A 26,456-nucleotide genomic window follows, 5' to 3' on the forward strand; every position below is an offset into this window, starting at 1 on the left:
TGCCACACCTCCTCCTGAGTGCTCCTCTCTGTCATTGCGATATAATTTGTACCCCGGTATAGCACTGTCCCATTGGTTATTCTCTTTCCTTTCCACTATGTCTCTGAGATGCCAGTTAAGTCTATGTCATCATTTACTGCTATACATTCTAATTCTCATGAACCCATTTTTCTGAAAGTTGTTTGATGTCTACTTCACTTCTAATCCTATTTGTATCCATTTTCTATGTTGCTATTCCTGGTCTTTCGACAGTGGACAGTAATATTTATTTATTTTTCAAATTTGTAGCCCGCTAATCCACTGACTTTAGCCAATAACAAGAATTACATACATAATAAAAACACAGTAATTGTTTAAAAATTCTGTTTTTAACTTGTCAGTCTCTACATATTCCTTCCCTTTACCTCCGAGTCTTTCAATGCCATTTTTGCACTTCCTCCTATCACAAAAATATTTAAGTAAAGTACATAAGAACATTAGATATTCCATACTGGGTTTTGTGAAGATGGACCCTTGAGCCAAGACAAGGTTGATGCTACCTGCAGGGAGGAGTCTGCAGGTTCCTGTCGTTGGTAGGTGGAACTGGTCAAAATGGAGACCCAATCAGGACTTCACCAATACCAACCCTCTTTCCCTGCAGATTGAGCCCTTGGGTGCCAGGGCCAGCTGGACTTAGGTGCGGATCTCTGAAAGCAAAACCTCCCACGAAGGAAGGGATCAGGCTGCTGAGATGGATTGACAATGTCCGGCAAGTGACAAGCAGTGTGGAGGCTTCCCAAGGGTCAAAGCGGGTAGTGACCAGGCGAAGTCCAGAAGTCATACTGGGGTCGAGGCAGGTGGCAATCAGGCAAAGTCTAGAAGCCATACTGGGGTTGAGGCAGGTAGCAATTAGGCGAAGTCCAGAAGTTGTACCAGGGTTGAGGCCAGGACGCAATCTGAAGGGAGATTGAGGCAGGAACATGGAGTCAGAAACACAAAGGCATGAACACGCAACCAGCTACTCCAAGCTTGACCTGTTTCTCAGGCGACCAATGTAGGTCAAGCCAGGCCTTAAGTAGTAAGGCCTAGGTGATATCATCACTGGGCACCGTGGGCCCTTTAAGTAGCAGAGAGATGCATGCACCGTGGAGTGACATTTCCAGCACAGCATTTCTCATGCGCGGCGGCCTGCCCTGTCTGGAGCCTGAAGATCATTGCAGCAGCAGTGATTTCTCAGATGCCCAAAGTTCTTGGTGAGAGCAGCTGGCCGCGGCCCTACTCTGCAGTCAGCCGAGTGCAACACTGGGTCAGACCAAGGGTCCATCAAGCCAATCCAAGTCACAAGTATCTGGCATGCACCCAAACATTAAATAGATCTCAAACTACTATTCCTTACTGATTAATAGCAGTTTTTGGATTTTTCCTCTAGGAACTTATCCAAACCTTTTTTAAACCTACTTAAACTAACTGCAGTAACCTCTGTCAATGAATTTCAGAGCTTAACTGTGCTGAGTGAAAAGGAATTTTCTTCAATTTGTTTTAAATGAGCTACTTGCTAATTTCATGGAGTGCCCCCGAGTCCTTCTGTTATCTGAGAGAGTAAATAACCGATTTACATTAACCTGTTCAAGTCCTTTCATGATTTTGTAGACCTCTATCATATCCCCCCTCAGTTATCTCTTCTCGAAACTTTATTTGCTATATTTTCTTCCATTTCTATCATTGCTCTCCTAACTCCTTTTCTAGCTTGTCTAGATATTGTTGCATATCTTCCTCTTTTTTGTAATCTCTTGTAGTTTATGAATGTTATTCTTTTTTTCCTTACCTTTTCAGCTACCTCTTTAGAAAACCATGGCAATCTCATTTTCCTCTTACCTTTATTTACTTTTCTATCAAAAATGTTAGTTGCCCTTACAATATCTCCTTTTGGTTTTGCCCACTGCTCTTCTATTTCACCTAGATTTTCCCATCTATCTAAAGACTCCTTGAGATACTGCATCACTGCCTGTGCTCTAATATTGAACCACCCCATCCAGCGATCACTGCAGATGGTCATCCACTATGATATTAAAAGCACTGTTCCAATTGGTAAGCACTATAGTAACATGGCAAAGTAGTATATGACGAAAGATAAAGACCCAAATAAGCCATCCAGTCTGCCCAACAAAATGTTTAGTGTAGAAATTGACACTTCATGTAGATTATCCCTATGCCATCTATTAAGGGTAGTAACTGTTGCCCCATGCAGGTTACCCGCATGCAGAAATGTTTACCTAAAGTTAACACAGGCTGCCCTGCTTCATCATTTCCATCCTTTAGACCAGCTGTTCTCAATCGGTCCCCCCCCCCCCCCACACTTTCTGAAAACATGCCGGGGGTCTCCCCAGGTTCCTCCGCTCTCTGCCCCTCGCAAATATGTTGGGGCCAGGACTTACCTGACTCCCACTAACTCCTTTCAAGGAACTCTTGGCCATGGAAAGGGGAAGGAACAATCTCCAGTTACCCCTGCCCCACCGGCTCCCTTTTAAAAATGGCACTGGCCTCAGGGCTGGCCAGTACCATATTGTTTTTATAGCCATAAAGCAATATAGCTGTAATGCAATAGGGCTGACAAAAAAAAATATTTTTAAATTAACAAAGTGAAAATATCCAACATTTTTCAGATAAGTCTATTTTCAGTTTGCTCCATTTAGAATGAACCAAAAATAGACTTTTGTTACAAAAAATACATTTGTTTGAAATGAATAAATATCCATTCCGGAGAATCCCCTAGTCCTAGTACAATTTGAACAGGTAAATAACTATTTCCTATTTAATTGTTCTACACCACTTGTGATTTTAGAAGCTTTTATCATATCACCTCTCAGTCATCTCTTTAACAGAGTCAACTTTTCCTAATGTGTGTGCAGCCACATCCCTGGGCACCTGATACAATATTTAAATGAGAGGCAGCCTTAAATAGGGTGTGCTAATGGAGAACTGAGCATCCGTAGTGCTCAGCCCTTAATCATAAAATGAGCATTTTATTATTTTAACTACATTACATTGTTAACACTGAAGGTTACTAACACAGATTGACTGCACATATGCTAACATTCAGTAGGCATGTGTAATCGCTTGAAATGAAATAGGAAATTTTAATTAAATTTCTAGTTTCATTTCACTTTGTTTTACATTGCTAAGAAAGATAAATAAAACATTTCATTTCTTTCATTTTTAAAAATTTTCACTACAGCCAAATATATTCCTTCCTCCAAGACTCTCCTTCAAATCCCTTCTCTTCTATATCCTCTTACCATATTTTTCTTTCTTCACGGAGCAGGAGCAATCCCTAGTTGCTCTTGCCCTGCCAGTGGCAGGCTTAGATATGGTGCTGACAGACCAAGGCCGGCACCATTATTAATTTATTCCTATCATTTAAATCTACCACTGAAAGACAGCCAGTGTGTGAGGATATAGCTACTAGGGATGTGCATTCGTCCTGGTTTGGCCACCCCAAAAACCAAAGCGGATTTTCCAGAAATTTCGGGAAAATTCATTATTCGGGGTTAGTGCGAAAAAAAATCTTCCCGAACCGCGGGAAAACGAAATTTCCTGCGGTGGGCCAATAATGAAGGCCGAACCAAAAGGGTCGGCCGAATCACGTCTCTAATAGATACCTCACACGATCAGTAACAGTCTGTAGATGGGGAGAAAGTAAGCAGCTAGAGATGAAGAGTGTGGACTGCTTTAAGAAAGAAAGATTTAGGGAACAAGAGGCTGATGGAATTGAAGTGCTAAGAACAGGAAATAAGAAGCAATTAGGAGTTGTAATCTCAGAAAAATAGGAAGCAGAAGACTGATGGGAAATGTAATTCCAAGAAGTCTTAACCTTAAGCTGGGCTGGGGAAAACTCATGTCAAAGCAACATATCACCTGTGGCATAGCCACGGGTGGGCCTGGGTGGGCAGCTGCCCAGCCAATTTGGACCCAGGCTCACCCAACTGGAACCAGAAGTGGAGCACTGGACCTGCAAGGCCGTCACGGGATCCAGGGGCGGATTGGCCTATCGGGGGATTGGGCTTCCCCCGGTGGGCCGGTCTAGCTGATCACGTGGCCTCCTCTGCTCCTGCTCACATTGAGGGCGCCGCGTGGCTGTGCCGAGCCCTGCAAAACGAGGCATCGCTGCCAGCCACCACTGGAGGCTGAATAAATGAAGACCGGCGCTGCCAACCGCTGCCGGAGACCAGGCCGGCAGGGGTCGAAGAAATGAAAATCAGTGCTGCCAGCTTCTGTGTGTGTGTGGTATATAAGTGAGTCAGGAAGGGTACTTGTGTGTGTCAATGTGTGTGCGAGAGAGAGATGGAGCATGTTTTTGGCTGGCTTGTGGCTGTGAGAGAGGGCATGTGTGTGATTGAGCCTGTTTGTGAGATAGAACATGTGTGTGATTGAGAGCTTGTTGTAAGTGAAATAGAGAGAGCATGTATGTGATTGAAAGCCTGTGTATAAGTAAGAGAGAGAGCGAGAGCATTGTGTGATTGAGAGAGACTGGCCAGAGAGGTGACGTGTATATGTGTGAGAGAGACTGATCAGGGAGATGACTGGTATGTGTGAGCTTGTGTGTGAGAGAGAGAGAGACTGGTTGGGGAGATGATTGGTGTGTGAGACAGAAACTGGTCCTAAGGGTGTGACTGGTGTGTGTGTGTGTGTGAGAGAGAAGAGACTGGTTGTGGTCCCTAAGGAAGAGCACCGTGAGGACAGCTTCAGCAGCTACTGCTGCTTCTGGTGTGGCCTGCAAGGGAAAGGAGTAGGAGAACTGCCGGAGAGGGTAAGTAAAGGTGACTTTTCAAGTTCATTTTTCTTGATTGACTACCATTTTAATTATTGGGTAGTATGTGATGTATCTGCTGTTTGAAATATTTTATTGGTGTTTGGTAAAGCTTTCAAAATTTGCATGAGTCTTTAATTATTGGATATTCTATTCATAAGCTGTTTTGAAATTATTTTATTAGTATGATTTTATAATTATGATTCATGATTTATATATCTTGATTTTATTGATTTGTTTCACGAGGAATGGTGAAATTATTTTTTCAATTGTTGCACTGTATAGGGTCTGGCATGATGCATTTTATAGTTCAGTTTTTGTCTGCACATTTCTATTTATACTTTATGTGGCTTTATTCTGTATTTGGTGAGGGTTTGTGTTCTGCATGCAAAGACTGAGATGAAGCATTCTTTTAAAATGTGGTTTCTCTGTAGGGATCTGTAGTAGCTTGGCCTGTTCTGCTTTCCTGATAGGAGGTGTATTGATATTTTAGATTCTGGTGTAATATTTGTGGTATTATTTTTCATAGGTAGGGTTGTTATTCTTTGAGTGTTGGCAGATAGTACTGTGTTGGTACGGGAGGACCATGCCGAAATATATCACAATAGGTTTGATGCCATATGAATTCCAAGATGCAAAGTTTTCTTGTTGGCATCACAATAGTGCATGAAATTATCACAACGTGTATATTAATTTTACCTCAGAATGTCACTTTTCATGTAAAATATGTTATAAATGCATAATTTAAAATTGTGTATATAGAAACATATAGAAACATAGAAATGACGGCAGAAGAAGACCAAACAGCCCATCCAGTCTGCCCAGTAAGCTTTGCACTTTTTATTTTTTTCCTCATACTTCTGTTAGTCTTGGCTCTTAGTAACCTTTTGGTTCTATTTCCCTTCCACCCCCACCATTAATGTAGAGAGCAGTGTTGGAACTGCATCTAAGTGAATATCTAGCTTAATTAGTTAGGGGTGGTAACCGCCGCAATAAGCAAGCTACACCCATGCTTATTTGTTTACCCATACTATGTAATTCAGTCCTTGTTGGTTGTTGTCTGTATATAGATCCACTTTTCTTCATTCCCCCTGCCGTTGAAGCAGAAAGCTATACTGGATATGCGTGAAGTATCGGACTTTCTCCCCTGCCGTTGAAGCAGAGAGCTATGCTGGATATGAGTGAAGTATCGGACTTTCTCCCCTGCCGTTGAAGCAGAGAGCTATGCTGGATATGTGAGAAGTATCGGACTTTCTTCCCTGCCGTTGAAGCAGAGAGCTATACTGGATATGCGTGAAGTATCGGTCTTACTCCCCTGCCATTGAAGCAGAGAGCTATGCTGGATATGTATTGAAAGTGAAGTATCAGGCTTATTTGGTTTGGGGTAGTAACCGCCGTAACAAGCAAGCTACTCCCTGCTTTTTGTGAATGCAAATCTTTTTCCACATTTCCTCTTGCCGTTGTAGCTTAGAGCATTGTTGGAGTCGCATTAACCGTGTGTATGTTTGGGAGGGCGCCAGGCTATAAGGTTTGCCTAGGGTGCCTAATACCTTTGCACCAGCCCTGTGCACAGCAGTAACACTCCCCCCCCCAAATTACCCCTGCAGGAAGTTTTTAATAGAGATGTGAATCGTGTCCTCGATCGTCTTAACGATCGATTTCGGCTGGGAGGGGGAGGGAATCGTATTGTTGCCGTTTGGGTGTTTAAAGTATCGTGAAAATCGTGAAAATCGTGAGCCGGCACACTAAAACCCCCTAAAACCCACCCCCGACCCTTTAAATTAAATCCCCCACCCTCCCGAACCCCCCCCAAATGCCTTAAATTACCTGGGGGTCCAGCGGCGGTCCGGAACGGCAGCGGTCCGGAACGGCCTCCTGCAATTGAATAGTGTTGTCTTCAGCCGGCGCCATTTTTCAAAATGGCGGCGCAAAATGGCGGCGGCCATAGACCAACACGATTCGACTGCAGGAGGTCGTTCCGGACCCCCGCTGGACTTTTGGCAAGTCTTGTGGGGGTCAGGAGGCCCCCCCAAGCTGGCCAAAAGTCCCTGGGGGTCCAGCGGGGGTCCGGAAAACGATCTCCTGCTGCGAATCGTTTTCCGTACGGAAAATGGCGCCGGCAAGAGATCGACTGCAGGAGGTCGTTCAGCGGGGGTCCGGAACGACCTCCTGCAGTCAAATCGTGTTGGTCTATGGCCGCCGCCATTTTGCGCCACCATTTTGCGCCATGGCGCCGGCTGAAGACAACACTATTCAATTGCAGGAGGCCGTTCCGGACCGCTGCCGTTCCGGACCGCCGCTGGACCCCCAGGTAATTTAAGGCATTTGGGGGGGTTCGGGAGGCTGGGGGATTTAATTTAAAGGGTCGGGGGTGGGTTTTAGGGGGTTTTAGTGTGCCGGTTTTCCTGCCCTCCCCCTTCCCCCGATTTTTTGACGATAAATCGGGGGAATTGGTATTGTATCGTGGCCCTAACAATTTTTGACGATTTAAAATATATCGGACGATATTTTAAATCGTCAAAAAACGATTCACATCCCTAGTTTTTAATGCTGGTAAGTGCTTGAAATAATTGAGGTAAAATGTTTTAAAGTTTCACGCATGATGCATAATGGCTGTTGCAAATTACTTAGAAAGTCATTCTAGGGTGCAGTATATGGCATTATTTATCAATAAGAATACAAATAGTAGGTCTCAGACCTGAATGCCTACAGCCCACCCATGTTAACCTTGTGCCCACCCAAAAAATCAATTCTGGCTACGCCACTGCATGGCACTAATTGCAAAATGCGGGTGAGGTTAATTAAGGAGGTACTTAGAGAAAGTATAATCTCGCAGAAGGACACTGTCAGGAGCAGGAGGCTGCCAGGAAGGTAAAAGGCTGCCAGAGAAGGAGAGTCACACTATATTGTGGTAAACTGAGAGCTGCCACTCTAGTAAAAGGATTGGAGAGGTTGATGCTAAGGGATATGACAACATAGAAGGGTGATTGGTTGCCGCATAGAGATTATGCTTATTTGTGACTGGCATACCTGGGAAGTCTCCAGCTTTCACCCGGAGACTCCGGAATTCTAATTGAATTGCTGGGTCTCTGAGCCAACACCTGTAATCTCCGGGTACTCTACTGCTGCTGCGCAAGTGAAGCAGCTAGACTAGACCTATTTTTAATGTTGGACGCTGGGGCAGGGCGCCAATAGTGGAGGGAGGAGAGAGGGAAGATTATCTCCTGAGGATTCTGTTGGTGGATGTTCGGTGTTACCTGCTCCTGAGTTATGCATAGGCAGGAGAGCCATGAAATCTATTTCTGGGGGTAACTCCTCTCCCCATCCTGGAGGCAATGACAATGGGAATATCGAGACATCCCATTCTAGCTGGTCCATCCCCATTCTAAGAGTGGCACTGCTGCTTTCCCTTTCTGCCACAATTCGGGCGTGGGTTAGGTGTTGCTTCCTACTGCCCTTGGTTATTTTTGCCTGCCCTGTCTCCGATCCTCTCCTTTTCCTCTTGCCAAGGCTCGCTTTCTCAGCAGTAGGAGGATCAGGGTCAGGGAATTCGGGGACTTCACAACTTCTTAGATTATGTATTCCCCCAGCCAAGGTTTTTTTAAGTTCTTGGCAGAGGTTTTTCCTTCTGCTTACTCCTCGGCCTCTTGTAGTTCTTCCCTTTCCTCTGTTCAGATAAGTTGAGTGGCTAGCCCCCCCCCCCCCCCCCCCGCAGGAGGCAGTGCCACATCATGAGCTGGATTCCCATCACCAGAAGGTGAGTCTTCCATTGGAGCTACCTCTTTCTCCTCAAACTTTGGCGTGGTTTCTGCGGTGTCACTTGAGCAGGGAGGAACTCTGTCAGTCAGGGTGGGATCTTCTATCTGGCATCCTGATTTTTCAGCCAAGGGGCCTGTAGGAAGGGAGGGATCAGAGACCATTACCTCCTCAATGACAGATCTGGTCAAGGTGGCTTTCTCTTTCTGCTGTTGTTGTCGGATGTTCACTGTTCTTTCGGGGTTGGGGTTTCACCGATGGTTACATCGGGGCTGGGGCCCTTCCTCTCAACATGGGTCACTGTGGGTTGGCCCTTTTCCTAGGACCGTGTTCAGAGGCGCTCAAGGCTTGCTGGTGAGAGGCTGAGGGGGTCACTGTGCCTGGGGTGCGCAGCTCTGCAGCTGTTGAGGGGTTAGCCTAAGCTGTGTTTTTGGCTTCAGGACATCCTTTCCGGGTATGTCCTATTCCCCTACAGTTGTGGCACCTTGCCTTCCCTACCCCATAGTAAATGCGATACACGTGTCCTTCACAGGGGATGGCAAACCACCCCTCAGCCTCTTCTTGGCCCCTATTCAACTTTATTAGCACTCCCCTTCGGTAGGATTGGATATATTTAAGGGAATGGCCCTTATATCCCATTGGGAGTGCCGATATTGGCGATTTTAATTCTCCCAAGAACACTCCCAAGAATTCTCCCAAGAACACTCCCAAGGCAGCCAGTGGGGAGAAGGGAGGGATGTTGGAGAGAATCACTTTCATCCCTAGCCCGTCTAAGGGCTCCAGCGAGTGAAAAATCCTCTTTACCACCACTCCTTCTGCGAGCACCCAGTGAGTGGCAGCTAGATTGACAAAAAAGACTGCTTTTCCATACATTTTGCCACATGCTACAATGTTTTTTGGTCCAACCAGCTCTGCCATAGCGGAGATATAGTCCTGGGACTCCTCGTCGGGTAGCATAGAGCATCGTACCTCGTGCATTCGTCCTGAACAGACAATAGGGCTAGCAGAGGTGACTCTGTTGGGGACTGGCTTGCATGTCATGTTTGCATTATCCCCAGCCACTACCGACACATAGGTTGGCTCAGGAATAGTTGGGGTAGAAAGTGTTTGGTCAAAGTTAGTGGGAGGGGTTTCATCCCTGGAGGTTGCACTGGCATAGACTTTTACTTTGTCTTTTCTTTTGTCCCCTACTTTGGGGGCTCCTTCCTCTGTGGTCTGGACTCCAGCTCCACCTATATTGTTAACTAGGGTGGGTTCTGTGTAATGGATCCCACCTATGGGGGCAGTGGTGACTGAGGCAAGTAGGTTCCCAACTGCATTGATGCTTTGCTGGTGGACTGCATCTATCCTTCCCAGAGCAAGGTTTGGGCGTTCCCTCCAAGACTGGTACATCGTGGTTGTAGCTCCCCTCCTGGGGCTGTTGCAGTTGGGGTATTTCCCCCCAGGGCGACGCATGTCTGATGTTCTATTCCTCCCATGTCAATCAGGGATGGGGCGTTCCTTTCCAGGGTGGCACATGGCATCTGTTCCACCCCTCCTGGGGCTACTGGAGTTGGTATGCTTTCTCCCAGGGTGGTGCCTGATTTGGGTTTCCTCCTTCCAGGACTTTGCTTGGTTGGTGCAAGGTGGTTATTCTGCCTGGGGCAATTGGGATGCCCTGCTTTCTTTCTAAGGTGGCAATAGGAAGGGCTAGCGTGCCCTTCCTATTGCCCCTATGACCCTGTCCCCCCATGGTGGCTGGGGTGCTCTTATTCCCGCCCTGAACAATGCGAGGTGGCAGAAGCCCAGTTTTTTCTTCTGTGAGGGTGGCACTATCTATGGCGGTTGAGTGGGGGCCATCAGGGCTCCACCTAAGACAGGGCCAACACTCGCGCTCGATGGAAGGCTTATTGTAGCTCATGGGGTCTGAGCTACAATGGAGCTGTGTGGACGGTGTAGCATGGATGCTCTCAGGGATTGTGGTAATATAACACTGTGGTATTACTGCGGTAGTGTTTGTGGGTATCAGTGTATATTTAGTACCCCCTGGAGACAGGTAAGAATTTTCTGTCAGCCCAAGGTTTTTGGGGGTGGTCAAGACACTTTTAATGCTGGGGACCCTCTGAACTACTAGGTCTGCCACAGTAGTGGTGGTGCAAGGAAACAGTGTCATAGGCTTTGTGGTATTGGTCTGTCCTGGTGTAGAAGTTATAGGTATGACTCCTGAAAAGTCGGCCATGGCAGTGGCCAATTGCTGAGAGCTGCCTTGGGCTAAAGGAACTGGGAGCAGCTGCACATAGGCAGTAGGCTGCATTCTTGACACTATTGGGCCTACACCTGAAGCTGCTGGGACTTGTGTGATATGCCCTCTGGCTTGTAAGACGTCCTGTATGGTGGGGAGGGGGTGGGGGAGGAGGAGGAAGAAATATCTGTTCCCCCTTTCTTGCTTTTTCGTGGTATTGTGCTGAGGAAACTTAGCACTTTGTAAAGGAAAAAATGTTTGGTTTTTTGTCCTCAGACAGGGGGGGGGGGGGGGGGGTTAGAGAAGACAAGGGCTTAAAACAAAAGTTTATGTGCTGAACAAGCTTTACTTCAGCTCTAAGTGGAATAAGAAACAAAACACACAGGAAAATGGAGGAAGACATGGGTGAGGCAAACAACTAACACTCACAGAAAATGATGAGGGGTAAAGAAGGACTCCTACCTTCTAAATAACAGTGAACCTGCTCTGAACTGAAAACTTAGTGGGGAGGGGGAGGGGTAAACCTGAGGGGAAAGAAACACTCAGGCAGGGTAAAAGGGAGTTAGACTAGAAATGAGGGCTGAGGGAAAGAAAATAGACAGGGGAGAGTCTTGTCTGCTCCAAATAGTGAAAAAATATTTGGAAGGGGGTGGGGAGATAGAGAAAACTTTTTTGGCTGTTGCCTCTGCTCTCCCCAGGTGTCTGCCCACACAGCTGTCCCTGTTGCCCCAGAAGGCATCCCAAAAAGCAAAGAAAAAAAAGAGGATCGCCTGCTTTTTTTCTCGAGCAGCAGTAGGCTTCAACAGGTTAACAGTTCCTGAGGAAGAACAGCTGCAAGGCTAAAGAGGGGGAGAGGCTGGTGCGGCAGGTGAAAAAGAAAAACTGGTAGAGGCAGGGGAAAGGAGCAGTTTTTCCCCCCAAAATGTCTCAGAGCTACCGAACTGCACCCGACTCCTCTCTGCCAGACTAGAACGGCATCTGATTGGCCTACTCGGGCCAATGGAATGCCTCCTTCCTGGTGCTGGCAGGAGGCCTCCGATTGGCCTGTGAGGACAGGAAGAAGGGAGGAGGCTAACGGAGGCAGGGCCCTGAGAGGTGTAGGCTGCACTGAAGAGGGGGAGAGGGAAAAGAGCATGTCTGGGAGTGAGTGTGTGTAGGAGGAAGAGAAGTGAAAGTGTGAATGAGCATGGGTGTGAGGGTGAGTGGATGTGTTTTGTGAGTGAGAGGGTGTGTGAGCATGAAGGGAAAATGAGATGAGTAAAGTTGTAAGTGAGCATTTTAGTGTGTCAGGGAATGAGAGCATGTAAGTATGAGCGTGTGTCTGTGTGAAAGTGATTGTAAACATGTGAGTGTGTTAATGTGTGTTTGTATGAGAAAGACGTTTGTGGCCTCTGGTCCCTTGCTCTCCCCCACCCCTGCCTGCATTCACAGTAATCTTAGGGTGACTGGAAATAAAAAATTCCTAGGTATGGTGATTGAATGATGCATAGAGATTATGCTAGCCTGTGTTTAAATGCTTGCTGGATTTGTCTTGGGTTACCTTGGTGCCTCGGGGAGTGGAGCTATGTTGTTGGCTGTAGAGGATCAAACATAAGAAATTAAAGACCCTATTTTAGTGCAAGTGCCTGACTATGTGGTTGCTCTTGTTGAGCTGTCTGTAAGTCCCAGCAATAGAAGCACCCATTTTTGGTATGCAGTAAAAGTGCACCCAACCTAGCGCATGGCTTTACACATGGTTGGACGTGCATTTTGGACACGCTAGACCAGGGCCAAATGCAGAAAGGAGATTAGCGTGTCCAAAATGCGCACACTAACAAACACAAACCCAATAGCGTTCATAAGATGTTAATTGCACATAGATGAGAAAGTTAGCTACTACCCCCGATACACAGGTCGATACAGTAACGTTGAGTTAAAGATTCCCCGTCTGTAACGTGCTGGGAGCACACAATACAGACGAGTAAGGCCATCCAGCGATACAGTCTCCAGTTTCACGCGTCCTTAGCGCTTCCTAAACCCTTTCCTAAACCCTTTCCGCACCCAGCATGTAAATGAACGAAAAAGCTGTATAATGAAGGAATTAGCTATTCCCCTGCGATACTGTAACGGGCGCTGATACTATCTCCTCCGTAACCCGCTGTTCTGCCGCGGCCTTAACCTGCTAGTTTACCGCCTCCCCCTAGTAGGAGTTAGTGTAGTGTAGTGTAGTGTAAAAACATTGCTTACCCGCCCTGGTCCCGTCCGGTCCCCTCCTCCCGAAGCAAAAAAAAACAAACGAAAAAGTAGCAAGGCTCGGGCCTGCTACGGTAAGTGTAAAAAATGTAAAAAACAAAAAACCTGTGTGTTATATAAAAAAATAAAACAATTTTAAATACCTGTCGGAGGGCCGTGGGTCCAGGCGGCCGGTGGGCGGTGGGCAGCCATCAGCGGCATCCGGTAGTCCCTTCTCCCGATTTCGCACGGGCATTCATCGAGGCAGAGAGAGCCGACGACGAACGACCTCCGGCTCCCCCTGCCTCGAAGAGCGCCAAAATCGCACGGGCAGGTCGGCAGCGGGGGGGGCGGCAGCGGGGGAGCGGCAGCAGGATCCGGGAGCAGCGGGTAGGCAGCAGCAGGGTCCGGGGGGGCAGCGGCAGCAGGATCCAGGGGCGGCAGTGGCAGCGAGATCCGGGGGGCGAGTAGCGGCAGCGTGTTCGATCAGGAAGGTAGGTGGGAAAAAAAGATGGCCGCCTGCACGGGAAAAGCGTGCAATTGGCCGCTGAAGACGTGACGTCACGACGTTTGGCGTCACGGGGTGTGACGTCACGTCTTCAGCGGCCAATTGCAGCTTTCCCCCGTGCAGGCGGCCATCTTTTTTTCCCACCTACCTGCCCGATCGAACACGCTGTTACAGCGCCTATACAGTAAAATGGGTTGCGCGGGCATAACCCTTCCCTAATGCTTCACAGCCGCGGCATGCATTTGCATGCGATTAGAAGAGAGTATCGGGGAGTTAGTGAAGAGAACTGTGGGTGCGGGGAGGAAGGATGTGCCTGACACTGCCACACTGTTTTTACCGCGGCCTTACTGTATCGAGCTGACAGTAAAGCACTGGGTGCCCAACATTCACTTTTTAACACGGCAAATTTAACTCCAGCCTCGGAGGTGGAGAAAAGTAAGCTTGCAGTCAAGGGCTCATGAAAAACAGGTTCCCTATGTTGTGATAAGTGTGTCTTCTACTTTAATATCATTGTGACACTTTAAATTACTTCTTTTAGTGGAGAAAAATAATTTCATATTTTCACTTCACTAAAATAAAACAAACACTTTTCTTAATGCCACACAATTTGGACATCCATAGCAAAGGGCACCTAATATTTTGCTGCTGAAGTGCCTGTTGCAATTGAGCACCCGACATTTTAAACAAATGCCCACTAGCAATGATGGTGAGATTTCACTGGGGTTTCATTCCAGCTGATTAAAGTACTGGGTGCACCTCACAACTTTCACTTCTTTGGAAGGTCTCATTTAGGGTGAATGTGGACCCATGCCCACAGCTGCCTGCCCCATTGGATAGTTTCATGCTCCGTTAAATAGAGGTCTGAAACTTATAAAGAGTTGATGTTTACAAATAGCAAGGGGTTTTTTTTATGCAGTGCTAATTATATAACATCATATTAATGGAAGAAAAGACTGCTTTGAACCTGTTTTTTTTCACAGTGAATGGAAGTAGCCTTTTAGATGATAATAGGGAAGTGGATTAGGATGTATGCCACGGTATCGCCTCTTCTTGATTGTGACTTGTACCATCCTTTCTCTTCTGACAGACCAGAAGTGTCCGTTTCCTGGAATGAAATACAAGGAGTGTGGCTCAGTTTGTATGGGGATGTGCTCCAACCCTAACAGTGAGGAACTTTGTGAGGGCAACTGCATAGCAGGTTGCTTCTGCCCTCCAGGTGAGCATCTGATACTTAAAATAGTTACAGCTTTTCAGGGTTGTATCCTCTTTCCTGAGACCGCTATGTTTACTTTTATTTTCTGAGGTCCATATTCAAATGGAGTGTCTGGCTAAGTTCAGAACACAAATCATAAAGCAAGGAAATTCGAGATAATAACCGATAATTCGGGTGGCCCGTATATTTAAGGCTACGCTGTCAGGCTTGCTGAATCATATCAAAACATTTAATAAGTCAAATAAGCTTTGATTGTTCAAATTTATTAGGACTGTTATTATTGGTTATTTACTCGAATTTTCTTACTTTATGAGTTTTGTCATTTTGGGTGGAAATTAAGAACATAAGAACATGCCATACTGGGTCAGACAAAGGGTCCATCAAGCCCAGCATCCTGTCTCCAACAATGGCCAACCCAGGCCATAACCTGGCAAGTTCCCAAAAACTAAGTCTATCCCATGTTACTGTTGCTAGTAGTAGCAGTGGCTATTTTCACTGCTATACATTCTAATTCTCCCATCTTACTTCTTAGACTTCTGGCATTAGCATACAAACATTTCAAAGTTTGTTTTTTGTTTGTATTTTCATTCTGCTTTTTAATTGATAGGAATAAAATGGAATTTTTTAGCTCAGGTGAGTTTTTAGTTACAGACACTTGGACTACTTTTCTTATAATTGGAATCTCACTGTCGGGATGCCCTAATGTTACTGCATCATTAATATCCTTTGAAGATACCTCCCTCTGAAACATGCCCTGCTGAGTGATAGTCGGCTTTCCCCTTTGTTCTAGTTTAAAAGCTGCTCTATCTCCTTTTTAAAGGTTAGCGCCAGCAGTCTGGTTAAGGTGGAGCCCATCCCTTTGGAAAAGACCCCCCCCCCCTTCCCCAAAAGGTTCCCCATTTCCTTACAAAACTGAATCCTTCTTCCTTGCACCATCATCTCATCCATGCATTGAGCTCTGCCTGCCTCTGGGGACCTGCGTGTGGAACAGGGAGCATTTCAGGGAATGCTACTCTGAGGTTCTGGATTTAATCTTTCTACCTAAGAACCTAAATTTGGCTTCCAGAATCTTCCTCCCACATTTTCCTATTTTGTTGGTGCCCACAGGTACCACGACAGCCGGCTCCTCCCCAGCACTGTCTAAAATCCTATCTAGGTGACGTGTGAGGTCCACCACCTTCGCACCAGGTAGGCATGTTACCAGGCGATCCTCATGCCTACCAGCTACCCGGCTGTCTACATTCCTAATAATCGAATACCAACTATGATGGCCGACCTAACTCTTCCCTCCTGGGCAGCAGCCCTGGGAGACACAGCCTCGGTGTGAAAGGACAATGCATTACCTAGAGAGCAGGTCCTTGCTACAGGATCCTTTCCTGCTACACCAGGTTGATGCTCTCCGATCATGAGACCTTCTTCCTCCAAGGCAGCACAAGGGCTGCCAGTCTGAAGTTGGGACTTGGCTACTATGTCCCTGAACACCTATCTATATACCTCAGCTCCTCCAGGTCTGCCTCTCTAGCCTCTCTAGCCTCCAGAGATCATACTCGTTCTCTGAGAGACAGGAGATCTTTGCATTGGATGCACACATACAACTTCTCACCAGTGGGTAAAAAATCATACATGTGACACTCGATGCAAAAGACTGGGAGGGCCCCCTCTTGCTGCTGCCTTCATCTCAAATTTGTTCAGTTCCTAGTTAAGTTTTAGGTTGCTATGGGATTAGGAATGTTTCTAATTAGCATCCCTTAAATGTATTAGTGTATTCACTATATGTCTGGTAGTGGCGTACAGGGGAATGATCAAATTCTCAATAAGTTGTGGGGAATTTGTTAAGTAAAGTTAAAAGGCTGATTTTTTTTTTTTAGTGTGAAAGTGGCACCTGCCTATAAATTTAAGGATGAGCTAGGGGTGGGTGGGAGGGTTGGGAAATATAAACACACTATATAAACACACTAACTTCTGCTTATTAGTTGCTTACTGACTGACTGTTTACAAATAAACACACTAACTTCTGTTTATTAGCTGCCTTATTAACTATTAAAAGCACAAACACACTAAATAATATAACCCAATAGTTTACTTCTCCCCAATACTTAAAAAAAATATAAATTTCCCAAGCAAAACTTATTGATTCCTTTCAGCCACCAGCAAAGTGATCCTCTCCTCTCAGTGCTCCCACTGGATTGTGTTATATGCAACATTGACGCAACTGGATCTTGAAACTATTTACAAATGGGTTTCCTATGCTGGATTCCAGTGCTAAGTTAATTACAAATTCTGATTCCATTGTAAACCTCTGTTTCTTGAGGCCAATTTTGGGAAAAGGTAGAATATCAAATATTCATGAATAAATCATAAATAAATAAAGACCCTATTCCTCCACTCCCACATACACACAGACAACTTTTGTAACCCACTCATGCAGGGAATGGAGTAATAAAACGTGCTCTTTGAAGTTGAGTTGTTTAGATTTTCTTGCTTCAGGAAGCCAGACAGAAGTGAGTTTTCTGTTGTCAGTACCCCAAGGAGAGTTAGTATTAATGATATCCAATATTAACTAATAAATGTGCATGACTTTTTGCTTGTTTCCTAGTAAGAGATAAATAATCAAATGCTAGACATATCCAAGCTGGTTACCTTAAACTGTTTTACAATTAGAAATAACCACTAGACAGGTGGAGAGCGAGACACACCAGCGAGGAAATCCAAATGATATAAGAGTGTGTCAGATCCGGTGAATCATCATGCTGGACAGCGTCTTGTGTTTAAAGATTGGTTTTCTAATTGCATTGGTGAAGATTGACATTAATCTCCTGTCCTTCCCGATGCAGTCAGTGCGAAACACGGCCGGGTAAAAGAGGGACTGATAGTGCCATCACACCCTTTTGATGCTGCATTTATCTGTAAGATATGTCTGCCTGATGACTGTTTTGAAAGAATACAAATTTTCTTCTACTTCATTACGGTCCTGGTGCCTGTTGATGATTCACCCGATCTGACACATCCCTATATCATTTACAATTAGAAATGGCAATGTGGCTATTTGGGATGAGGTCTTTGATCTGCTTGTTTACTTGTATTTTCTGTTCAAGATCTGGGAAAACATGCAGATTTGTTTTCCTCACTACTGTATCAAGGTCTGGGTTTTCTAAATTTTAATTCTTGCTCTGTAAAGTGTCCATGTATTTTATCCTTGTATCTTCCCTCCCCCCCCAAGTAGTCCTGGTTTTCAGATTATCCACAATATTCATGAGATAAATCTGCATAAAAATTGGTTCAAAAATCAGGTTAATTTGGTTACCATGAAAACTAGACCTGTTGGGGTTACTCAAGGCCCGTATTTGGGAACCATTAGTCTTATCTATATCATCAAGACGATTATAATGCTGGCTTGCTTAGCTTGACTGAAACAGTTCAGTTCAGTTTTGAGGCCAGCACTGAGGCATATATGCATTTACAATGGTTTTACTGGCTTGATTCCACCCTCTTAGTTCTTTAGGATTAAAAAGTAACTCCCCTATCTTGCTTTTATCTTTCCCTAGAAATGGTTTTGGATGACTACTTCAATTCAGGCTGCATCCGCAAGGAGAAATGTGCCTGCCTCCATTTCGGGAAAATATATGAACCTGGAAATTCCTTCACCACGGACTGCCAGAAATGGTATCATTTTCCAGTGATGTTTCATTAATTGTAAACCAAAATCTGGGACAACAGGCTGAGAGGCAGGGCTCCCAGACCACAGTCAGGACAAAGGACTGTACTGCTGAAGTAATAGATGTGGCCCATGCATGGTATAGTGAAATTGTTAATTCTTGTCGGAGTATATTTTCAAAACATTCTAGCTGCTTAACTACAGAGTTAGGTGGTTAAATCAGAAGTATTATAATTTACCACTGCAGAGCAACCAAATAAGAACAGCCTAGTGACAGAAAAAATGGTATTTCCAGTACGTACCCGGATCAGTCCAGACTGCTGGGTTTTGCCCCCCCTCTAGCAGATGGAGACAGAGATGGTTTTAAAACAAAGCTCCGCCTTATATAGGAGGGTGCCACCTACAGTCCGGCAGTATTACTCTGTCTCCAAGCAGATGGTGGAGGTGCAAAACCTACTGTCTGGTCAGGGTATAGTATTTTTTGGGCTAGTTAGTCAGAATTAGTTAATAGTTTTCTTGGCTAAATTAGTGAATTGGTGTTTTAAAAAAAAAAAAAATATATATATATATATATAGAACAAAACAGCGATTCTGTGGTTGGCCTCCCGGAGGGTCGGCAGGCTCTGAGAGGGCCACCCCCTGCTGGTTCGAGGCAGCTGTCAACGAGGGTTGAGGACCCTATTGTTAGCCTTGGGCAGTGTGGGTGCGATACCGCGGAGCCTGGCTCACTCCACCCAGATAGATCAGCACCCTGGACCACTTCGGGCAAGTCTAAATTTAAAAAAAAATTAATTTTTACTTTCATTTTGTCGGGCCATTTCTCTCCTTCTCCCTCTCATCACGGGGGGTGTGTGTGTGGGGGGGGGTGTTGTGGTGTTGTCTTCCTTGCCGGCTCCTCCAATGCCACGGTCGGTCGCGTGTCACATGTGCAGTTTGGCCCGCGTGCTGCTCTCCCATGAGGGACTGTGTGCAGAATGTCTACCGGGGGGGAGAAGGTTTCTCCAGTGCAGGGAAATAAAAAAAGGCCCAAAAACTAAACCGGTGCAAATTTCGTCGGTAGCAGCTGGGGCTGGTCAGCCAGCCGCTGATCCTTTTCAGCTAAGCGTGGGAACGGAGGCCATATTACAAACGTTCCGCTCTGCTACTCAGGCAGCCATGGGGGAGGGGTGTTTTTCTCCTCAGCTCAGACTCCCTGAGGACAGGGAATCTGTGCAGCCTGCTTCCCCCACCATGGAGGACAGTCCTGAGGGGACTTCTGACTCCTCCTCTGACTCATCCTTCATTGTTTTCCTGCATAAAGCTTTTAAGGCAAAAAAAGCAGGGAAGCTGCAGGAGGGAGGGAAACCTGCCTCTCTAGGGACTGCTCACAAGCGCGCTAAGACTCATAAGGTGCGGGTCCGGTTAAGCCTAAGTGTCCCCTCCGCACTGGGGATCCAAAGGGGGGTACTGCTTCTTCAACGCAAGATTCAGATCCCGGAGATCCAGATTCTCAGTCCCAGATTCCGCATGGGGTGGATCCTGATTCACAACAGGCGGAAAGAGGCTCACAGGCCGCGGAGGGTGATGACCCTAAGGTGATATGCCTTTTTCGCAAAGAGGAACTGGTACCGCTTATCCCGGCTATTCTCACTGAGCTGGGTATTGACAGCCCTCCTGAAGAATCCAAACTCGGTGAGATGGATCCTGTGTTGTTGGGCCTGAGAGGTCCTGCCACCGCCTTTCCTTTCCATTTCTTGGCTGCGGATTTGTTGTTCCGGGAATGGGTTACCCCGAATCTCAGGTTGAAAGTCAGTGAGGCCATGGATAAGCTGTATCCTCTGCCAGAGGAGGCTTTGGAGATGTTGCGTGTTCCTAAGGTAGACGCGGCAGTTTCTGCTGTCACCAAGAAAACCACGATCCCAGTCACAGGGGTGACAGCGCTTAAGGACCTACAGGACAGAAAGTTGGAGGTACAGCTCAAAAGGATTTTTGAGATCTCAGCTATGGGAGTTCAAGCGGCTATATGCAGCAATTTTGCAATGACAGTGGGACTCCACTGGGTATAGCAATTACAAGCCAATGCGGGCTTTTCGGATGAGGAGGCTGCCCAGGCAGGATGTCTAGAATCCTTGGTGGCTTACTGCACTGATGCCTTCCACATCCTCTTACGGATGTTGGCAAAGTCCATGGTGTCGGCGGTCTCCGCCCGGAGGCTCTTGTGATTAAGAAACTGGTCAGCGGACGTGTCATCTAAGGCACAACTGGGATCTCTGCCTTTTAAGGGAAAGCTACTCTTTCGAAAGGTCTTGGAAGATATGATACAATCCCTGGGAGATAATAAAGTCCATCGTTTACCGGAGGACAGACCTCACTCTCGCGGTTCTTTCTCGTCTCGGGCCAGATTCAGAAGGAATCAGCGGTATCGACCAACGAAGGCGCCCAGCTCTTCCTTTCGGCCAGAACCAGTGAAGCAACAGACCTGGGCCCAGCCATTTCGGGGCCGAAGATTCGGCAGGGCCGGTTCAGCTCAGCCTTCCCCAGGGTCCAAGTCTTTTCAATGAAGGGGCACCGGTCCGCTCCTCGGTGCCAGTGGAAGGGGGCAGGCTGTCTCTGTTTTTCGAGGAGGGGGCCAAGGTGACTACAGACCAGTGGGTGCTGACCGAGATAAAACAAGGCTACACTTTAGATTTTGCATGTCGGCCCCGAGATTGTTTTCTTGTCTCCCCTTGCGGGTATGCCACAAAGCGAGCAGTGGTGCAGGAGACATTGTAGCGGCTGCTGCAGTTACAGGCCATTGTCCCAGTTCCTCCAGAGGCACAAAGAAAGGGTCGCTACTCCATTTACTTCATGGTGCCAAAGAAAGAGGGAGCCTATCAGCCCATTCTAGATCTCAAAAGTGTGAACAAATGTCTAAAGGTTCCTTACTTTCACATGGAAACCCTGCGGTCGGTCATTGCTTCGGTCAGAAAGGGAGAATTTCTGGCATCTTACGGAAGCTTACCTTCACATAGGCATCCATCCAGACCACCAAAGGTTTCTTCGGTTCTGTGTTCTGGGCCAGCATTTTCAGTTTCAAGCTTTACCCTTCGGTCTGGCTACCGTGCCCAGGACATTCACCAAGGTTTTGGTGGTGGTGGCGGCCCATCTCCGGAGGGAAGGCCTTCTGGTTCATCCCTACTTGGACGACTGGCTGATTCGAGCAAAGTTGGAAACGCTGGCCAGGGATGCGATTCACAGAGTACTACATCTTCTTCAGTCGCTGGGCTGGGTGGTCAATCTCTCAAAGAGCAGGCTCATACCCTCTCAATCCTTGGAGTATTTGGGAGCTCTTTTCGACACTCAGAAGGGACGAGTTTTTCTTACCATGGAATGCATCTCCAAGTTACAAGACCAGGTGAGGGGCTTTTTACTCAAGAGTACTCTCAGGGTCCGGGATTATCTACAGGTTCTCGGGTCCATGCTTCAACATTAGAGCTGGTGCCCTGGGCGTTTGCTCATAAACATAAAGAACATAAAAACATGCCATACTGGGTCAGACCAAGGGTCCATCAAGCCCAGCATCCTGTTTCCAACAGTGGCCAATCCAGGCCATAAGAACCTGGCAAGTACCCAATACGCATTATTGTCCCGATGGAAACCAGTGTCCGAGCACTTCTTTCTACCTCTGCTGCTTACAGGGGCGGCGTGGGACAGTCTCGCGTGGTGCCTGGTGATGGACAATCTAGCCCGTGGGGTTCCTCTGGAGGTGCCAGACTGGACAGTGGTCACCACAGATGCCAGTCTCTCCGGCTGGGGAGCAGTGTGCCAGAGGAGATCTGTACAGGGACTGTGGTCTCCCGAGGAATCTCAGTGGTCGATCAATCGGCTGGAGACTCGTGCAGTGCAGTTAGCGTTACAAGCGTTCTGCCTTCTTCTGCAAGGGAGAGCAGTCCGGGTGTTGTCAGACAGTGCGACCATGGTGGCGTACATCAACTGCCAAGGAGGAACCAGGAGCCACCCGGTGGCCGAGGAAGCAAGTCAATTGATCAGCTGGGTGGAACAACACTTGGTCAGCATCGCGGCATCTCACATTACAGGCATGGACAATGTGCAAGGGGATTTCCTCAGCTGGCATCATCTCGATCCCGGAGAATAGGAGTTGACGGATGACGCTTTTCAGCGCATATGTTTAACATGGGGCAGGCCCAGCATGGATCTCATGGCAACATTTCGGAATACCAAGGCCCCGAGGGTCTATGCTTGTCAGCGAGAGACGGGAACGGAAGGGGTAGATGCCCTGGTACTACCCTGGCCCACCGGCATTCTACTGTACATATTCCCACCTTGGCCGCTGATCGGTAGGGTACTCCGGATAAAGCGTCACCCAGCGCAAGTAATTTTAGTAGCGTCGGAATGGCCGAGGCGCCCGTGGTTTGCGGACCTCCTCAATCTAGCGGTGGCAGGTCCGCTACAATTTCCAGAGATCCCAGACCTACTTTGCCAAGGGCCCGTTTGTTTGGAAGATGTCGATCGCTTCTGTCTAGCGGCATGGCTTTTGAAAGGCGCCGCCTAAGTCGCAAAGGTTATTCTCCAGCGGTAGTATCCACCCTCCTCCGGTCATGTAAGACATCCACTAATCTCATGTATGTTAGAGTGTGGAATATTTTTGAGTCCTGGTGTCTAGAACAAGATGTTTCGCCAATTCAAGCTTCAGTGTCGGATATTCTGCGTTTTCTTCAAAATGGGCTGTCCAAGGGCTTATCGTGCAATTCTTTACGAGTTCAGGTAGCAGCTCTTGGTTGTTTGCGTGGTTCGGTGCAAGGCGTTGCGTTGGCAGCACATCCAGATGTAGCTTGTTTCCTTCGAGGAGTAAAGCACTTGCGTCCTCCAGTCAAACAGCCTTGTCTGTCTTGGAGTCTGAATTTGGTGCTTACGGCCTTGTGTGCTGTGCCTTTTGAGCTTTTAAAGAGGGCGACACTGAAGGATCTTATCTTGAAGGTGATTTTTCTGGTAGCCATTACTTCGGCTCGTAAAGTGTTGGAACTCCAAGCTCTTTCCTGCAGGGAACCCTTTTTGAGGATCTCCAGTTTGGGAGTTTCTTTGGGGACGGTTCCTTCGTTTCTGCCGAAGGTGGTGTCTTCCTTTCCCGTTATTCAATCGGTGGAGCTTCCAGCCTTCGGGGAATTAGACCAATTGGATCCTTTGTCAGGGGAATTGCAAAAGCTGGATGTTCGCAGGGCGTTACTGCGGTATTTGGAGGTTACTAATGATTTTTGTATGTCGGACCATCTCTTTGTGCTATGGAATGGTCCTCGATGGGGTCACATGGCTTCAAAAACTACCATTGCTCGATGGATGAAAGAGGCTATCAGCTCAGCTTATTTGCCACTGAGTAGGCCTCTTCCAGTTGGGCTCTGTGCTCACTCTACTAGGTCGCAAGCGGCGTCCTGGGTGGAGTGTCATTTGGTTTCTCCACAGGAGATTTGTAGGGTGGCTATGTGGAAGTCACTACATACTTTCGCAAAGCATTACAGGTTAGATGTGCAAGCTGAGGAATTGGGAGGATTTGGGGAAGGCGTGCTGTGAACGGGCCTCTCTGGATCCCATCCCAGGTAAGAACGGTTTTGGTACATCCCAGCAGTCTGGGCTGATCCGGGTACGTACAGGGAAAGGAAAATTAGTTTCTTACCTGATAATTTTCATTCCTGTAGTACCACGGATCAGTCCAGAGTCCTGCCCGAATAGAGTCATTAATGTGGAGGAGATTCCGCTCATTTTTTCTGCAGAGATTTGGTTCAATTAACCTCAAGTGGTTCTACAGGTTCAGATCTTAGAAGAGTTCAGTGACTCGGTTGTGATTTTTCTAGTTCAAGAGTTAGTGTAGATAGTTATGGTATCTTATGGGAGCCATCATGCTATGACTACGTAATACTGTAGGTGGCACTCTCCTATATAAGGCAGAGCTTTGTTTTAAAAACTGTCTCCATCTGCTAGAGGGGGGGGCAAAACCCAGCAGTCTGGACTGATCTGTGGTACTACAGGAATTAAAATTATCAGGTAAGAAACTAATTTTCTTCTCTGGAATAGTTGTATCCCAACGCGTGTGGCACGGGCCAAGCAAAGCAACACCAACCACACACACACCCCACATGCAAAAGCATGCACCAGGTTTCTTAGTACATGCAGCATGTAAAACTGCATGATGTTAAACACTCATCTGAATGGGCCCTATAGGCATAGCATTACCTAGTCTTTTACACTGCCTATTCTATGCATCACAGCTTTTCCACATTCACTGGGCACTTTTTTTGAACAGCATTTCCTCCCTACATAAAATTGTAAGACTCTGGGCCAGGCCTAGGTGAGGGTGGCCATCACACCCTATATTAACAGCACTATTTGACATACTCCAATAACTTGGTGCTAAAACAGTGTGGGTGGGAGGCCACGGTCAGAACAACAGTGAAATGCTAAGTATAACTTTAATGTTGTATAGCTTACTGGATCTGCCACCATGCCTAACTGCACACCTCTTCCCCTCCATAGACACTACATATACGCCGTGAATGTACTTGGCTTATATGAGCTGTACAAGGGGTCTGATCAATCCCAACACTCTCCATCCATTTGCTGCTCTGTCAGAGGCATAGCTTCTCCAGAGGCCAAATACTCGATCAATGCTATGCAAAAGCTGTCTGTGCTCTATGTAGGTACACACACACAGTCTGCTAAGGGGTATTGGACTGCAGGGCCAAGGGAGCAAACTCTGAATGCAATAGCACCCACACATACAAATTGAACAAGCCACAAATAGCACATCAGTCACCGAAACTCACACTCACTCATGTTCGCAGTAGGGACTACATGCTCTAGTTCCTGTAAAGCCTATGTTCCAGCAATGTTTGTAATAAGACAACATTGAGGTGTGTGGCAGCTTGCAGTAACTGCTAATGAGGCTGTGTGAGACCTTTCTATTCCTACATTATCTATAGCAGCACACAGGAAGCACTTCTACCGCAGGCATATATCACCCCTACTTAGTGCGAGGTTCTGACATGGACACCTGAAGGGCATTAAATGCATGTATGACAAGATAGCAACACATAAAGGCCATCACCTATCATGGTAAGCACATGACATCAATGGGAGTATTAAGCCTATACATTCAGCACTGTCTAGCATTTACTGTGGAGCTAGTTTGTAGGCTCATAAGCACTTTAGAAGACCAGACTAGGTCAACCCTGAATACAATACACTGAGAACTACATGGACTGTGTAGGACCAGACCTGGCCTGCTGACAACTAACAGTAGACATCTGCTACATCACTTACTGCTGAACCTAGAACATACTACATAGCAGCTGTTTAGCAGTCCACAGATGTCATCATATGCATGTGCATCACCAACGGCATGCAACCATGAAAGCATGGAAATGTGTGCAGTCATGTTGGTAGTGCAGCTATCTGCAAGGTATTTTTAGACAGGAGTGCTCAGCCTATGTGCTTTAACGTTGCTCATAGATCACAGCTGTAGTGTAACAGGTAGTTGGTATAAGTTGAAGGTTAAGAATGAGCATATGGTCAGGGTACATACATATGTGCATACAGCTACACCACATGACTATCATGTCGCCTAACGCGCAATGAACTTGCACCAACCTGACTTCTGCAGATCAAACTGAGGATCTATGTGACGGCACACTTTAAGGCAGGAGGTTCCTAAACTCGGGGTCCATTGGCCTGTATGATGTGAGCGTTGGATGAGGATTGATGTGGCTGCTGTAAGATGGATTATTAACTATATTGTTATAGTCAAATGTCAGCGGTCATTGGAAAAAACTATTGAAGAGATGACATTATCGGATTCTCAATCGTGCCTTCACTGAGTTGCAAGTGCATGCTCCAATTGGCTCCCCAAGAAGCCAAGGCAACCTATATGACATTTTGCCTGGCAAGCCCCTCACCTTTTGCACATTAATATTCAACTGCTTAGCGATTTCCAGGATATGTATTTATTTATTTTATTTATTTTTAATTTTTCTATACCGAAGTTCTTGTAAGAATACAAATCACACCGGTTTACATTATAACAACAAAATTCGCTTAGGAGCGTTACATAGAAAATGAAGGCATATAAATATGAAATGA

The 26,456-nt window shown here is 46.6% G+C and overlaps 1 protein-coding gene across 3 annotated transcripts in view; it reads left to right on the plus strand.

The window, feature by feature from the left end:
- LOC115079264 (mucin-5AC-like) overlaps positions 1–26,456 on the plus strand; it is a 264,061-nt gene that overhangs the window by 45,249 nt on the left and 192,356 nt on the right. For all 3 annotated transcript variants that reach the window (XM_029582610.1, XM_029582612.1, XM_029582611.1), the window contains exons 8-9: positions 14,570–14,698; positions 18,241–18,358. In XM_029582610.1, coding sequence (XP_029438470.1) covers positions 14,570–14,698; positions 18,241–18,358 — 247 coding nt within the window. The remainder of the gene's footprint in view (positions 1–14,569; positions 14,699–18,240; positions 18,359–26,456) is intronic.

Source organism: Rhinatrema bivittatum, chromosome 17, assembly GCF_901001135.1.
Source record: "Rhinatrema bivittatum chromosome 17, aRhiBiv1.1, whole genome shotgun sequence".
Taxonomy (NCBI): Eukaryota; Metazoa; Chordata; class Amphibia; order Gymnophiona; family Rhinatrematidae; genus Rhinatrema; species Rhinatrema bivittatum.